General features: G+C 42.7%; 2 protein-coding genes across 7 annotated transcripts in view; one reads left to right on the top strand and one right to left on the bottom strand.

Moving 5' to 3' along the window:
- Positions 1 to 17,430, top strand: part of TMEM163 (transmembrane protein 163) — a 419,722-nt gene that overhangs the window by 63,620 nt on the left and 338,672 nt on the right. For both annotated transcript variants that reach the window (XM_082465934.1, XM_082465933.1), the window contains exon 3: positions 10,651 to 10,741. The gene's annotated coding sequence lies outside the window, so the exon portion shown is untranslated. The remainder of the gene's footprint in view (positions 1 to 10,650; positions 10,742 to 17,430) is intronic.
- The window catches only part of ACMSD (aminocarboxymuconate semialdehyde decarboxylase), a 94,770-nt gene that overhangs the window by 63,159 nt on the left and 14,181 nt on the right, over positions 1 to 17,430 (bottom strand). For all 5 annotated transcript variants that reach the window (XM_082465931.1, XM_082465929.1, XM_082465928.1 and 2 more), the window contains exon 3: positions 8,751 to 8,847. In XM_082465931.1, the coding sequence (XP_082322057.1) occupies positions 8,751 to 8,847 (97 nt within the window). The remainder of the gene's footprint in view (positions 1 to 8,750; positions 8,848 to 17,430) is intronic.

Raw genomic sequence — 17,430 nt, 5'->3', positions numbered from 1 at the left:
TTATACATATACAATATGTTCCCATTTCTCTTCCCTCTTGCATCTCCCTCCCTCCCACCCTCCCCATCCCATCCCTCTAGATGGTCACAAAGCACCGAGCTGATCTCCCTGTGCTATGCGGCTGCTTCCCACTAGTTATCTATTTTACATTTGGTGGTGTATATATGTCCATGACACTCTCTTACCCTGTCACATCTCACCCCAGCCCCTCCCCATATCCTCAAGTCCATTCTCTAGTAGGTCTGTGTCTTTATTCCCGTCTTGCCACTAGGTTCTTCATGGCCTCTTTTTTTTTTTTTTTTTTTTTTTTTCCCCTTAGATTCCGTATATATGTGTTAGCATACTGTATTTGTTTTTCTCTTTCTGACTTACTTCACTCTGTATGACAGACTCTAACTCCATCCACCTCATTACAAATACCTCCATTTCATTTCTTTTTATGGCTGAGTAATATTCCATTGTATATATGTGCCACATCTTCTTTATCCATTCATCTGTCGATGGACGTTTAGATTGCTTCCATGTCCTGGCTATTGTAAATAGAGCTGCAATGAACATTTTGGTACATGACTCTTTTTGACCTATGGTTTTCTCAGGGTATATGCCCAGTAGTGGGATTGCTGGGTCGTATGGTAGTTCTATTTGTAGTTTTTTAAGGAACCTCCATACTGTTCTCCATAGTGGCTGTATCAATTTACATTCCCACCAACAGTGCAAGAGTGTTCCCTTTCCTCCACACCCACACCCTCTCCAGCATTTATTGTTTCTAGATTTTTTGATGATGGCCATTCTGACCGGTGTGAGATGATATCTCATTGTAGTTTTGATTTGCATTTCTCTAATGATTAATGATGTTGAGCATTCTTTCATGTGTCTGTAGGCCATCTGTATATCTTCTTTGGAGAAATGTCTATTTAGATCTTCGGCCCATTTTTGGATTGGGTTATTCGTTTTTTTGTTATTGAGCTGCATGAGCTGCTTGTAAATCTTGGAGATTAATCCTTTGTCAGTTGCTTCATTTGCAAATATTTTCTCCCATTCTGATGGTTGTCTTTTGGTCTTGTTTATGGTTTCCTTTGCTGTGCAAAAGCTTTTAAGTTTCATTAGGTCCCATTTGTTTATTTGTGTTCTTATTTCCATTTCTCTGGGAGCTGGGTCAAAAAGAATCTTGCTGTGATGTATGTCATAGAGTGTTCTGCCTATGTTTTCCTCTAAGAGTTTGATAGTGTCTGCCCTTACACTTAGGTCTTTAATCCATTTTGAGTTTATTTTTGTGCATGGTGTCAGGGAGTGTTCTATTTTCATACTTTTACATGTACCTGTCCAATTTTCCCAGCACCACTTATTGAAGAGGCTGTCTTTTCTCCACTGTATATGCTTGCCTCCTTTATCAAAAATAAGGTGCCCATATGTGTGTGGGTTTATCTCTGGGCTTTCTATCCTGTTCCATTGATCTATATTTCTGTTTTTGTGCCAGTACCAAACTGTCTTGATTACTGAAGCTTTGTAATATAGTCTGAAGTCAGGGAGCCTGATTCCCCCAGCTCCATTTTTCGTTCTCAAGATTGCTTTGGCTATTCGGGGTCTTTTGTGTTTCCATACAAATTGTGAAATTTTTTGTTCTAATTCTGTGAAAAATGCCAGTGGTAGTTTGATAGGGATTGCATTGAATCTGTAGATTGCTTTGGGTAGTAGAGTCATTTTCACAATGTTGATTCTTCCAATCCAGGAACATGGTATATCTCTCCATCTATTTGTATCATCTTTAATTTCTTTCATCAGTGTCTTATAATTTTCTGCATACAGGTCTTTTGTCTCCTTAGGTAGGTTTATTCCTAGATATTTTATTCTTTTTGTTGCAATGGTAAATGGGAGTGTTTTCTTAATTTCACTTTCAGATTTTTCGTCATTAGTGTATAGAAATGCAAGAGATTTCTGTGCATTAATTTTGTATCCTGCTACTTTACCAAATTCATTGATTAGCTCTAGGAGTTTTCTGGTAGCATCTTTAGGATTCTCTATGTATAGTATCATGTCATCTGCAAATAGTGACAGCTTTACTTCTTCTTTTCCGATTTGGATTCCTTTTATTTCTTTGTCTTCTCTGATTGCTGTGGCTAACACTTCCAAAACTATGTTGAATAATAGTGGTGAGAGTGGGCAACCTTGTCTTGTTCCTGATCTTAGTGGAAATGGTTTCAGTTTTTCACCATTGAGGACAATGTTGGCTGTGGGTTTGTCATATATGGCCTTTATTATGTTGAGGAAAGTTCCCTCTATGCCTACTTTCTGCAGGGCTTTTATCATAAATGGGTGTTGAATTTTGTCGAAAGCTTTCTCTGCATCTATTGAGATGATCATATGGTTTTTCTCCTTCAGTTTGTTAATATGATGTATCACATTGATTGATTTGCGTATATTGAAGAATCCTTGCATTCCTGGGATAAACCCCACTTGATCATGGTGTATGATCCTTTTAATGTGCTGTTGGATTCTGTTTGCTAGTATTTTGTTGAGGATTTTTGCATCTATGTTCATCAGTGATATTGGCCTGTAGTTTTCTTTCTTTGTGACATCTTTGTCTGGTTTTGGTATCAGGGTGATGGTGGCCTCGTAGAATGAGTTTGGAAGTGTTCCTCCCTCTGCAATATTTTGGAAGAGTTTGAGAAGGATAGGTGTTAGCTCTTCTCTAAATGTTTGATAGAATTCACCTGTGAAGCCATCTGGTCCTGGGCTTTTGTTTGTTGGAAGGTTTTTAATCACAGTTTCAATTTCAGTGCTTGTGATTGGTCTGTTCATATTTTCTATTTCTTCCTGGTTCAGTCTCGGCAGTTTGTGCCTTTCTAAGAATCTGTCCATTTCTTCCAGGTTGTCCATTTTATTGGCATAGAGTTGCTTGTAGTAATCTCTCATGATCTTTTGTATTTCTGCAGTGTCAGTGGTTACTTCTCCTTTTTCATTTCTAATTCTATTGATCTGAGTCTTCTCCCTTTTTCTCTTGATGAGTCTGGCTAATGGTTTATCAATTTTGTTTATCTTCTCAAAGAACCAGCTTTTAGTTTCATTGATTTTTGCTATTGTTTCCTTCATTTCTTTTTCATTTATTTCTGACCTGATCTTTATAATTTCTTTCCTTCTGCTGGCTTTGGGGTTTTTTTGTTCTTCTTTCTCTAATTGCTTTAGGTGCAAGGTTAGGTTGTTTATTCGAGATGTTTCCTGTTTCTTGAGGTAGGCTTGTATTGCTATAAACTTCCCTCTTAGCACTGCTTTTGCTGCGTCCCATAGGTTTTGGGTCGTCGTATCTCCATTGTCATTTGTTTCTAGGTATTTTTTGATTTCCCCTTTGATTTCTTCAGTGATCACTTCGTTATTAAGTAATGTATTGTGTAGCCTCCATGTGTTTGTATTTTTTACAGGTCTTTTCCTGTAATTGATATCTAGTCTCATAGCGTTGTGGTCGGAAAAGATACTTGATACGATTTCAATTTTCTTAAATTTACCAAGGCTTGATTTGTGACCCAAGATATGATCTATCCTGGAGAATGTTCCATGAGCACTTGAGAAAAATGTGTATTCTGTTGTTTTTGGATGGAATGTCCTATAAATATCAATTAAGTCAATCTTGTTTAATGTATCATTTAAAGCTTGTGTTTCCTTATTTATTTTCATTTTGGATGATCTGTCCATTGGTGAGAGTGGGGTGTTAAAGTCCCCTACTATGATTGTGTTGCTGTCGATTTCCCCTTTTATGGCTGTTAGTATTTGCCTTATGTATTGAGGTGCTCCTATGTTGGGTGCATAAATATTTACAATTGTTATACCTTCCTCTTGTATCGATCCCTTGATCATTATATAGTGTCCTTCTTTGTCTCTTGTAATAGTCTTTATTTTAAAGTCTATTTTGTCTGATATGAGAATTGCTACTCCAGCTTTCTTTTGATTTCCATTTGCATGGAATATCTTTTTCCATCCCCTCACTTTCAGTCTATATGTGTCTCTAGGTCTGAAGTGGGTCTCTTGTAGACAGCATATATATGGGTCTTGTTTTTGTATCCATTCAGCCAGCCTGTGTCTTTTGGTGGGAGCATTTAATCCATTTACATTCAAGGTAATTATCGATATGTATGTTCCTATTCCCATTTTCTTAAATGTTTTGGGTTTGTTATTGTAGGTGTTTTCCTTCTCTTGTGTTTCTTGCCTAGAGAAGTTCCTTTAGCATTTGTTGTAAAGCTGGTTTGGTGGTGCTGAACTCTCTCAGCTTTTGCTTGTCTGTAAAGGTTTTAATTTCTCCATCGAATCTGAATGAGATCCTTGCTGGGTAGTGTAATCTTGGTTGCAGGTTTTTCTCCTTCATCACTTTAAGTATATCCTGCCACTCCCTTCTGGCTTGCAGAGTTTCTGCTGAAAGATCAGATGTTAACCTTATGGGGATTCCCTTGTGTGTTATTTGTTTTTTTTCCCTTGCTGCCTTTAATATGTTTTCCTTATATTTAATTTTTGATAGTTTGATTAATATGTGTCTTGGTGTGTTTCTCCTTGGGTTTATCCTGTATGGGACTCTCTGTGCTTCCAGGACTTGATTAACTATTTCCTTTCCCATATTAGGGAAGTTTTCAACTATAATCTCTTCAAATATCTTCTCAGTCCCTTTCTTTTTCTCTTCTTCTTCTGGGACCCCTATAATTCGAATGTTGGTGCGTTTAATGTTGTCCCAGAGGTCTCTGAGACTGTCCTCAGTTCTTTTCATTCTTTTTTCTTTATCCTGCTCTGCAGTAGTTATTTCCACCATTTTATCTTCCAGGTCACTTATCCTTTCTTCTGCCTCAGTTATTCTGCTATTGATCCCATCTAGAGTATTTTTAATTTCATTTATTGTGGTTTTCATCATTGCTTGGTTCCTCTTTAGTTCTTCTACGTCCTTGTTAAATGTTTCTTGCATTTTGTCTATTCTATTTCCAAGATTTTGGATCATCCTTACTATCATTATTCTGAATTCTTTTTCAGGTAGACTACCTATTTCCTCTTCATTTGTTAAGTCTGGTATGTTCTGACCCTGCTCCTTCATCTGCTGTGTGTTTTTCTGTCGTCTCATTTTGCTTATCTTACTGTGTTTGGGGTCTCCTTTTCACAGGCTGCAGGTTCGTAGTTCCTGTTGTTTTTGGTATCTGTCCCCAGTGGCTAAGGTTGGTTCAGTGGGTTGTGTAGGCTTCCTGGTGGAGGGAACTAGTGCCTGAGCTCTGGTGGATGAGGTTGGCTCTTGTCTTTCTGGTGGGCACGTCCACGTCTGGTGGTGTATTTTGGGGTGTCTGTGGCCTTATTATGATTTTAGGCAGCCTCTCTGCTAATGGATGGGGCTGTGTTCCTGTCTTGCTAGTTGTTTGGCATATGGTGTCCAGCACTGTAGCTTGTTGGTCGTTGAGTGAAGCTGGGTCTTGATGTTGAGATGGAGATCTCTGAGAGATTTTTGCCGTTTGGTATTACGTGAAGCTGGGAGGTCTCTTGTGGACCAGTGTCCTGAAGTTGGCTCTCCCACTTCAGAGGCACGGCCCTGATGCCTGGCTGGAGTACCAAGAGCCTTTCGTCCACACGGCTCAGAGTAAAAGGGAGAAAAAATAGAAAGAAAGAAAGAAAGAAAGAAAGAGGCTATAATATAGTGAAGTAAAATAAAGCTATTGTAAAGCAAAGCTATACAGACAAAATCGCACCCAGAAGCATATACATATACACTCACAAATAAAGGAAAAGGGGAAAAATTAATATATCCTGCTCCCAAAGTCCACCTCCTGAATTTGGGATGATTCGTTGTCTATTCAGGTATTCACCAGATGCAGGCACATCAAGTTGTTTGTGGAGTTTTAATCCGCTGCTTCTAAGGTTGCTGGGAGAGATTTCCCCTTATCTTCCCTGTTCGCACAGTTCCTGGGGTTCAGCTTTGGATTTGGACCCGCCTCTGCGTGTAGGTCGCCTGAGGGCGTCTATTCCCCGCACAGACAGGACGGGGTTAAAGGAGCAGCTGCTTCGGGGGCTCTGGCTCCCTCAGGCCGCGGGGAGGGAGGTGTACAGAGGAGGCGGGGTGAGCCTGCGGCGGCCGAGGCCGGCGTGACGTTGCACCAGCCTGAGGCGGGCAGTGCGTTCTCCCGGGGAACTTGTCCCCGGATCACGGGACCCTGGCAGTGGCGGGCTGCACAGGCTCCCGGGAGGGGCGATGTGGAGAGTGACTTGTGCTCACACACAGGCTTTTTGGAGGCGGCAGCAGCAGCCCCAGCGTCTCACGCCCGTCTCTGGGGTCCGTGCTGATCGCCGCGGCTCACGCCTTTCTCTGGAGTTCGTTTAGGCGGCACTCTGAATCCCCTCTCCTTGCGCGCCGCGAAACAAAGAGGCAAGAAAAAGTCTCTTGCCTCTTCGGCAGCTGCAGACTTTTTCCCGGACTCCCTACCAGCCAGCTGTGGTGCGCTAACCCCTTCAGGCTGTGTTCACGCCGCCAGCCCCAGTCCTCTCCCTGCGATCCAACCGAAACCGAAACCCGAGCCTCAGCTCCCAGCCCCGCCCGCCGAGCAGACAAGCCTCTCGGGCTGGTGAGTGCTGCTCCGCGCCGATCCTCTGTGCGGGAGTCTCTCCGTTTTTTTCCTCTGCGCCCCTGTTGCTGTGGGGTCTGCGGTGATCGCCGCGGCTCGCGCCCTTCTCTGGAGTTCGTTTAGGCGGCGCTCTGAATCCCCTCTCCTTGCGCGCCGCAAAACAAAGAGGCAAGAAAAAGTCCCTTGCCTCTTCGGCAGCTGCAGACTTTTTCCCGGTCTCCCTCCCAGCCAGCTGTTGTGCGCTAATCCCTTCAGGCTGTGTTCACGCCGCCAGCCTCAGTCCTCTCCCTGCGATCCGACCGAAGCCGAGCCTCAGCTCCCAGCCCCGCCCGCCCCGGCGGGGGAGCAGACAAGCCTCTCGGGCTGGAGAGTGCTGCTCGGCGCCGAGCCTCTGTGCGGGAATCTCTCCGTTTTTCCCTCTGCGCCCCTGTTGCTGTGGGATCCGCGTTGGTAGCTGCGGCTCGCGCCCGTCTCTGAAGTTCGTTTAGGCAGCGCTCTGAATCCCCTCTCCTCGCGCACCCGGAAACAAAGAGGGAAGAAAAAGTCTCTTGCCTCTTCGGCAGCTGCAGACTTTTTCCCGGACTCCCTCTTGGCTAGCTGTGGTGCACTAACGCCTTCAGTCTGTGTTCACGCCGCCAACCCCGGTCCTCTCCCTGCGATCCGACCGAAGCCCGAGCCTCAGCTCCCAGCCCCGCCCGCCCCGGCGGGTGAGCAGACAAGCCTCTCGGGCTGGAGAGTGCTGCTCGGCGCCGAGCCTCCGTGCGGGAGTCTCTCCGCTTTGCCCTCCGCACCCCTGTGGCTGCGCTCTCCTCCGTGGCTCCGAAGCTTCCCCCCTCTGCCACCCGCAGTCTCCGCCCGCGAAGGGGCTTCCTAGTGCGTGGAAATCTTTCCTCCTTCACGGCTCCCTCCCACTAGTGCAGGTGCCGTCCCTATTCTTTTGTCTCTGTTATTTCTTTTTTCTTTTGCCCTACCCAGGTACGGGGGGAGTTTCTTGCCTTTTTGGAGGTCGGACGTTTTCTGCCAGCGTTCAGTGGGTGTTCTGTAGGAGCAGTTCCACGTGTAGATGTATTTCTACTGTATCTGTGGGAAGGAAGGTGATCTCCGCGTCTTACTCTTCCGCCATCTTCCCGAGGACCTCTGTGTGTATTTTTGAACTTCTTATATATTTGTCCTTGGTTAGGAAGGTGGTAGTTCTAAAGGGCTCTTTTATTTGTGTGTATGAATTGTTTGTTTTCTGGATTAAATCTAGACCACTGATGTCAAAATTTAGGCCTGACAGTGTTGTCATGGGGAGCTCCCCATCACAGTCTCTGGGCAGAGCCCACGCGTGTCCCGAAGGCTGGGTTCTCTTGTTGGAGCATGCTCTCCTTGGTGGCACGGTCAACCAGGTAGTAACAAGTGAAAGCACAATGCGGCTGTCATGCCACATTTTTATTTTACTATTTTATTATGTTTTTTATTTTATTTTATTTTATCTTATCCCCTACCCATCATACCATATGTTAGACAGGCTTTCATAATTCTTTTAAATTATGGGGATTTGTTTGATTTTAAAATATGGGATGAGGAATGCAAGCAGTTCTTAGAAATTGTTAGTGACTCAGCTTGGAAACAAAAATATCCTAATTCTTCCCTTTCAAATTTCTGGATTGGTTTCATGGTAGAGTATTCTGAGATTACATGATTAACTTTTTTGTAAACTGCTCCCGTTTCCACCCCTTACGTGTCAGTGGGGACATTCTGTGTACTGTGCACCAAAAGAAACTACAGAAAGAAATCGGATCCTGAATCTGACTAACCAGGTACTTGGCATCCTTAATCTGTGAACTCTTATTTTTACTGTTTTAATTGGCTCTATAATATGTAAATACTATGTATTTGAACTTAAAATTTTTTTAAATAATAAAATACCACTTTTATCTTTTGGATAATACAGCATTCTACTTTAAAACAGGGTATACCTAATTTCAAAAAATTTTAAATCCACACTCTAAAAACATAATTGTGGAAGGTGCCATCCCTCCCCCAGTGAAGCTGGAACAGCCTGGCCTGGAGGAGAAAAGGAGATCAGAAGTTGCCATCACATAAATCACCTAACGTGGTCAACAGACTTTAGCGGTAGACATGCCTCTTACATCAGATGCAGACATTGGTAGTGTTTCTCATTGGAAGTACCTGTTTGGTCCATTTCTCTAAGGCGAACTTCTGGGTCCCAGCAGTTCTCTTGAACCACTCTGAAGACCTTCCCATCTTTCAGCATCTTTGCTTCTCCCTAAGTCAGAAAACTCACATCAGCGAAAGGTGACCTAAGCTTACCTAGATTAATCCTTCCTTGTATGCTTTGGAATGTGGTTCTCCCCTAACCTTTTTAGGGTTTTTTTTACTTAATCCTCGAAGAAGTAGAAATCTGTTTATTTAACAGAACTCAACGTTTTGTCCTTGTGCCTTAATATTGGCTTGGATTTGAAGGGGTGTGCTCTGTGGGTGTCAGTGGCTGGACACAGAGAGAACAAGGTCATGGTCATGGCCTTTTGGGACTACGCAACTTGAGGATTGTGTAGGTCACCTTGCCAGAACCTCTGGCTCCAAGACCCAAGAGGATGGCCCAGCATCTGGAAAACTCTAGATTCATAACATTTTAGAATTGAAAGGACCTCTGAGATAGACCGTCTAGTCCTACCCTCTTGTTTTATAGAGAAGCAACAGATGGATAGTGAGAGTAAATAATTTGTCTAGCAAAGCAGGGCCCGCTGATGTCAACACCTGCAGGAGGAGGCAGGCCATGCAGTGAATCAGTCTAGCAGCACATATGAAATTTGGTTCTGAGCTGCTACCTCTACCAGACATCGTGCCTGTCTTGTACACTACCTTTTAATACTCAGTGCCGGGGTGGGGAGGTGCAAACTAAGTGGCTGTGTGGAGCATGGCAGCAGCCTCTAAATTGGACCTCCTGTTGCTGATCCCTAAAGAAAAGGGAAAAGTTCTGATCCAGGTCCCTGAAATCATACTGCTAAGGTTCAAATCCCTATTCTGCCACTTACTGTGTGACCATGAGCAAGTTAAACAACATCTCTGAGCCTCAGTTTTCTCAGTTTTTTTTTAATAAAATTTATAAAACAAATATTTACATAGCACCTAAGGTGGGCAATATACTTTCTCTGACTGATGTAAAACTTTAAGGATATATAGTTGAGGAAAAAAGATAAGTTAGTAATCTACCACCAAAAAATTAGGTCATAAACATGGAGATTGGAAAGACTGTGAGAAAAGGAAGAAATTAAGGCACAGATTCCCATCCACAGAGACAAAGAACAGAGTACTTGAGTTGGCTGAGCAGAGGTTCCATAAGCCAAAGGTTATTATTATTATTTTTTTGGTAGATATTAGTATTTTATTATTATTATTTTAAAATTTATTGATGTATAGTTTGGTTTTTTTTGGTTTGTTTTTTTTTTTGGCTGCACCGTGTGGCGTGTGGGATCTTAGTTCCCTGACCGGGAATTGAACCCATGCCCCTTGCATTTGGAAGCACAGAGTCTCAACCACAGGACCACCAGGGGAGTCCCCTATTGATGTATAGTTGATTTACAATGTTGTGTTAATCTCTACTGTACAGCAAAGTGATTCAGTTATATATACATTCCTTTTCATATTCTTTTCCATTATGGTTTATCACAGGATATTGAGTATAGTTCCCTGTGCTATAAAGTAGGACCTTGTTGTTTATCCATCCTATACGTAATAGTTTGCATCTACTAATCCCAAACTCCCAATCCATCATCCTTCTCCCCCCACCCCTTGGCAACCACAAGTCTGTTCTCTCTGTCTGTGTGTCTGTTTCTGTTTTGTAGACAAGTTCATTTCTGTCATATTTTAAATCCTACATATAAGTGATATCATATGATATTTGTCTTTCTCTCTCTGACTTACTTCACTTAGTATGATAATCTCTAGGTCCATCCATGTTGCTGCAAATGACATTATTTCATTCAGATGTTATTATTATTATGCTCTGCAGTGATGTTGAATTTGGAACATCTGAATATCTTTCTCTCTCTGTTATTTAACTTTGAAGTATCCGTGCTGGACCCCTTGGATCTCCTGGAGGATTTGGCATAACCGGGGCACAGCCTTCTTCTCTCGACCAGGCTTAGTTGGAGTGACAGGTCAGTGATTGCTTTTGGGAGGAAAGAAGATTCTTGGTTCTTCAGTTACCCTGCCTTCATTGCAGCCTCTTCAACTCCGTGAGGAGGTATTGCTTCCAGCTTACCACCCAGCATACAAGGCACTCATACATTGGATTTGGACTTCTTTTGGCCCAGAGAACAAGACGGGTGGGACAGAGTCATGGTCAGAGTTGATAATGACCACTTACTTTAAATCATTTTGGCAGATGGCACAGATTAGTTCAGACTCGTCCCATTTAGCCATGGCTCCATGGTTTCTTCTGCTTTGTGACATCAAATATCTGTGGAGTCTCAGACTCTGTCCCGCTAGCTGTTCTGTCTAGAAACTTCTGAGTTTTGGCTCATTTTTAAGATAGTTATATAATAATATGACTTACCTTAAAGGGATCTTGTGAGCATGAAATGGGATAATCTTTATAAAGCACCTAGTAGAGTGTCTGACACATGTTGAGTGTTAGTTATTCTTAGTATTAGTTATTAATGATGTATGGCTAATTAGAGACTGGGCTGTCTCCTGACATTCCCCTGCTTTAAGGACACATGACCTCTGGTGGTGCTTCAGAGCCTCAAGATTACCCTTGGGCCCTACGTGATGGCCGTGTAAGCATGTGGTGATCAAAGGCCTTGAGTTGTGCTTGATGGAGTTCTCTGCCCTCCTCCTCTTCCTCTTGGCTTGCACTCAGGTCTTGCTACACCTTCCTTCTTTATCCTTCTGATCCAAGGACTAGACCTTCCTCATCTCCTTCATGGAGGAGGCCGACCACTTTTCACCTTTAAGCGCGGCAGCCTGTGCACATCTCCCAAGCATGAGCAAGCCCTCACATCCATGTTTTCATTGCTCACAGACTGGGGAATAGGTCAATGAGCAAGTGACTTGTGTAACTATGACAGGTATCTACACCCAGGCAGAGCCGAGTCTCTGAGATCAGGACATCAGGATTGATTTGCCTCAGTTCTGATTCTTTGCTGACAATGACAGCATCTGAACCACCTTCCTGGATTGGGGACTCTCCTGCAAGAGTACTGGTAGAGGTAGGGCCCAGCCTCCCTGTACTGAAACCCAAATACTTGCTCTCCTTGTCCCAAACGTGACTGATCAATGCTTGGTTGTGAATCAAAATCAAGTGATGCAAAAAGACAAGAACAGTTGAGTTTATGCTGCCAGTATTGATTCCAGCAGTGGCCATGAGCTATGTCCATTGGCAGTGGTGCTGGTGGCAGTGTCCTAATCAGGCTGTACCTGTGGCATGGCCTTGGCCGTGGCTTCAGTCACCTGCACATTTGAGTGTGTCTCCCTAAGCATTTTGTAATTCTTGAGGGGCTTAAAATACTTTCAACAAATTCCTTTTCTGCTTAAACTAACCATTCTTTTTTTCTTTTGTTTGCAAGCAAGAGTGCTGATACTGACTGCACAAATAGAATATAGGAACACATCTTTTTATTTGGTGAAGAAGGGAGTGGAGAGGGGTGATGGTAAAAGAGAAGAAGTTGAGAAACAAACTTTCATTTGGCAATTAGAAGTATTTTCTTTTGCTTCTTACTAGGAAAGCTTAATTACCACAAAATACCCAGTGTAGCAGAGTGCTGAAGAGCATGGTCTCTGCATTTCAATAGACAGGGGCTTAAATCTCATTAAATTACTTACTAACAGTGTAACTGGCTAAGTTACAGCCCTTCTGAGTTTAACCTTCACTTTTTCTATCTGTAAAATGTGGACCATTTTATTTGTCATGCTTGTAGCCACCCAGCATCCTTGGAACACTTCCTATATGTGAAGATATTTTCACATTACGGTTCCCCCTTCCTGAGGGGGAATTCAGAATTCACCTTCCCAGCTCCCCTTGTAGCAGGGGCACTGGCATGTGCTCTAGGCTCTGCCAATCAGAAGCCCCCACGTGTGACTTTGATTTGGAAGTGGGCCCTGTGAGGAGGCAGGGACTCTGCAGAATCCAGAGTCTCTTAATAAGGGTGTTGCCCGAGGTGTCAGACGTGGCTGGAGTGCTGAAACTGCAGTGCTTTGGTCTCCAATCTCAGCATCGTCAACATGAGCTTCCTGTCTGCGACCAGGAGTGGCAGCGCTCACAGCCTTGATAGAGCAGGTCCCCGGCCAGGTATTGGGCATTGTTTCTGTTAGCACAGCCTCTGAGCTTGATCTCTGGCCCTCCAAGAAAGTCTGTGAGCTGCTTCTCTACTTAAACTAGCTAGAGTGGATTCTTTTGTTTGCAACTAAGAACACAGAATGATACAGAAGATTCAATAATAGAATGTTTGTAAAGAACTTAGTACAGTCCAGAGAGCTTGCTTAATGAATGATGGCCAGATTTTGTTTTTGTTTTTTTTTTTGAATTTTATTTAATTTATTTTTTTATACAGCAGGTTCTTATTAGTTATCTATTTTACACATATTAGTGTCTATATGTCAATCCCAATCTCCCAATTCATCACACCACCACCACTCCCACCCCCCTGCCACTTTCCCCCCTAGGTGTCCATACGTTTGTTCTCTATATCTGCATCTCAATTTCTGCCCTGCAAACCGGTTCATCTGTACCATTTTTCTAGGTTCCACATATATGCGTTAATATACGATATTTGTTTTTCTCTTTCTCACTTACTTCACTCTGCATGACAGTCTCTAGATTCATCCAATGGCCAGATTTTACCATATACTATCAATGGCAAGGGAGGAAATTGGGTTTCTCTGGGAGGTGCACAAGTAAGTTTTGGTTTCAGACAAAGCAGAACATGTTAAAGCAGAAATGGATCATTTCTTTAGTTCAACTCTTGCATTTACCATTGAGTCCCTGAGATGCGGTGGTATAGAGCTTAGCTGCTAGAGAGCCCTTAGTGGTATAGAACTGGGAAAAGAATCCAGGTTCATGAAGCCATTTTCCACCCTGTCAGGCTGATATTTGGTAATTGGTGTCTATTTAGTAAGCAAATGTTAATTACTATAATTTCCTAAGGAGTCCAATCTTTTTGGGGGGTTGCCCTAATTATGTTGCAGGAGAATCAGACTTACTAAACTTTTCCCTCCACGCCCTTTATGCTGGATCCATGGTAAGGCAAATGAATGACAGCAGCTGTTAGGGGAGCTCTTTCTCAGTGAAAATTAACACAGGGCAGCTGTGCCCCAGTAGGCTCCCAGTTCTCTTTGCTTTTTCTACCAGAATTTTGGGACCTGACAGTTATTGTAGAGAATCAATTCTTGATCCCTCTCACGTGATATTTAGGAACCCAGGATCCCTGCAGGGATATAAATGGGCCTCAGAAGTCAGCACTTGCTGCTAGGGGAGGGACTGGGGGGTCTCTTAGGTTCTGTTTTTAACATTGATCCCAACATCAACCAAGATCTTAAACTTAACTAATAATCAAGTAATTGGAGCAAGCTACTCTAAATTATTCAACTCAGAAACAAATTCTGTTTTTTTATAAACTCTTGAAAGAAAACCAAGGGTTTTTTTTGTTATTTTTATTTTAATTAAAGAATTCTCCAACCATCCATCACCACCCAGATAACTCATTTCAAATATACCTCTAATGTTTTTTAATCCAGAGCAGCATGGGGTAGTAGAAGTCGTGATAACTACAGCCGTCAGGAAACCTGGATCCTATGTGTAAATCACTTACCCTTAAAGTCCTGCTTTATTTCCAGGGAAGCCCACTTCCAATGACTGACTGCCACGGAGACGTAAAGGCCCCTCTTCTTTGCCCTCACCCCCCAACTTGGGACAACTCTGGAGGTTAGCTTTAGAACTTCTTGTAGGGTCAGCTGAGGTCTCCACTGAGACTACATCACAGCTCAACATTGCCCTCTGTTTTATCCTGCTTCCTTCTTTTCCCTTTCAGTGATGTCCATTCTAAGAGCACTTCCTGATAAACCTTCTGCATGCTCATCTCCATTCTCAGAGTCTGATTCCCAAGGAACTTCACCTCTGACACTTCTGATTATTAAGTTCTAGTTCTAACACTATCTGCAAATGAGTTCAAATATGGCTGGTATTTCAAATGTCTGGTATTGCGTATCATTAAAAATGTATTTTATGGAATTAACCATATGATACAGCAATCCCACTCCTGGGCATATATCCGGACAAAATTGTAATTCAAAAAGATACATGCATCCCTATGTTCATAGCAACACTATTCACAATAACCAAGACATGGAAACAACCTAAATGTTCATTGACAGATGAATGCATAAATAAGATGTGGTATATATATACAAAGGAATACTACTCAGCCATAAAAAAGAATGAAATAATGCCATTTGCAGCAACATGGATGCAACTAGAGATTGTCCTACTAAGTGAAGTAAGTCAGGCAGAGAAAGACAAATACCATGTGATACCACTTATCTGTGGAATCTAAAATATGGCACAAATGAACCTATCTACAAAGCAGAAACAGACTCACAGACATAGAGATCAAACTTGTGGTTTCCAAGGGGGAGGGGAAGTGGGGGAGGGATAGACTTGGAGTTTGGGGTTAGTAGATGCAAACTATTACACACAGAATGGATGGACAACAAGGAAAAAACTAGCACAGAGGGAAAAAAGAAAAAAATGTATTTTAAAATTCAGTATTTCATGTCAGATTCTATTCTCCTCCCCCTGCCCCTGGTCCCCACTCAGGCTCTCCCTCTAGACCATGCAAGCTGCCAGGCTGGTTGGGCTTGAGGTACAAAGGTGGCAGAAATGGCCCAGACACTGTCACCAGGAAGCAGCCTCTGTCCCACATGACGAGGTTCTGAAGGACAGCTTCACGGAGGCTCTATTACAACCACCTCCAGCTCTATTCACTCAGCCTAATGCTCTCTCCCCCAGATCTGCTTGTCCTCCTGGCTTGGCTGCTTCTGTCCTTTGATATCAGCATTATCTTTCTCATCCCTCTGAGACTACATCATTTTCTCACTTCCCTCGGCTTGACATGTTACCATCCCGTCCATTTCCCAATGCTGTTAAGTCTATCTCCAGAATAGACGCTGCAAGGGTCCACTTCTCTCCATCTCCACTGCTCCAGCTCTGGTCCAAGCCCCATCCTCTCTCACCTGAACGACTGCTCCAGCCTCCAGCCTCCAGCCTCATCTCTTGCTGCTTTCACTCTTGCTCCCCTCCAACCCAGGCTCCACAAAGCAGCCAAGTAAACTCTTAAAACCCTAAATCAGATCTCACTACCTCCGCCGCTTGAATCAATTCTCGTTGCCCTGAAGGTAAAATCCAAACTCCTTAACCTGGCCGAAGACCCTTCATCATCCAGCCCCTGCCTGCCTCCACAGCTTCATCTCACGCCTACACCTTTATAAGTAGGCTCTTTATTAACTCTTTTCAGAATATTCTAAGTATGCTGTTTGTTTTCTGTTTGGAACCTGATTGACTTAGCTAAAAAATATGTACGTAAACATTAAATAATACTATGTCCTTTTTAATAGGTGCGTGTATGTATAAGTAAAATCATAGGAAAAGGTCTGGAAAGATACCCACCAAACTGTTAATAGGAATTACTTTTGAGGATGGGGAGGGCTGATCCAAGGGGACTGTAGCTTTATCTTCAATAGCTTAAATTTAAAAAGGAGAATTTATTTGACAGCCTTATTTTTTTTTAAGTACCTTAAATCAAGAAAGGTTTCATTTGATTTTGTCCTTTTTTGTATGAATGTTATATTTGCATTGCAAATGGGACTCTTTCTCAGTTCATGTAGTTAGTTAATTCATAAAAAAAAGAAATGCACGTAAAAAGAGAAAAATAAATAAATAAAAAATAAAAAGGAGAATTTATTCAGATTCTACTTATGCAATGGAAAGTTAAGCTTAAAAATAAAAACATGAAATGAGGATATTGGACTAGATGAATGGCTTTCAATCGATTTTGCCTGCGACCCCACATTAAAAAATATATTTTCCATTGTGACCCACTACATCTGTATATATCTATCGGGGTTGGCCAAAAAGCTCGTTCGGGTAAGATGTTCCGGAAGAAGACGAATGAACTTTTTGGCCAGCCCAAGATTTATACAGATACAAACTGAGACAAAAGTTTGATGAAACAACACTTACTCTTACCATGAACAATACATTCTGCTCTTTTCTTTTGTAGTCTATTTTATTTTTAAAGCTGTCCTAACCCACTGAATTGATATTATGACTCACTGTTGGGTTGCAGCCCATATTTTCAAACACTGGGCTAGATGCTCCCTAGCCCTACAGCCTTATGATTCTTTATCTTCATGAGAATTGCCCCCTGCCTTGGCCTTCCCACCCCCTTGAATTCCCTCACTATTTATTGTCTCTTTTGCTCAGCACAAAATTGTCACTCTCTGTATGTTCTTTATTCGAGTGTCTTCCTGGCTCCGCAGTGAGAGGGAAATCATTTTTTAGAGCAGGAACCTGATGATTGAAGATCACACAGAATAGTGTGTCTGAAAATGCTAAGTGTGATGGAAATGGCGTGTGTGTGTCTTTGTATTTCAAGGGCCTGAAGAACACTCAGTCGATGTTTCTAGATGCTGCTGACCCATGGCTTTGAACTAGGTCCTGTGTCTGGCCTCCTCTGAACTCTGTTGGGTGTTCCTGCCGTCAGCACTCAATTGTGCCGCCACCCCATGCGGCTCCTGAGAGGAGGCCGTGCATATTTTCATGAATCTTCAACCAAATTATAAGTATTCAACC

Source organism: Balaenoptera physalus, assembly GCF_965194825.1.
Source record: "Balaenoptera physalus genome assembly, chromosome: 6".
NCBI lineage: Eukaryota > Metazoa > Chordata > Mammalia > Artiodactyla > Balaenopteridae > Balaenoptera > Balaenoptera physalus.
Note: the sequence above shows the minus strand (reverse complement) of the source record. Positions and strands in the feature narration are given on the sequence as shown.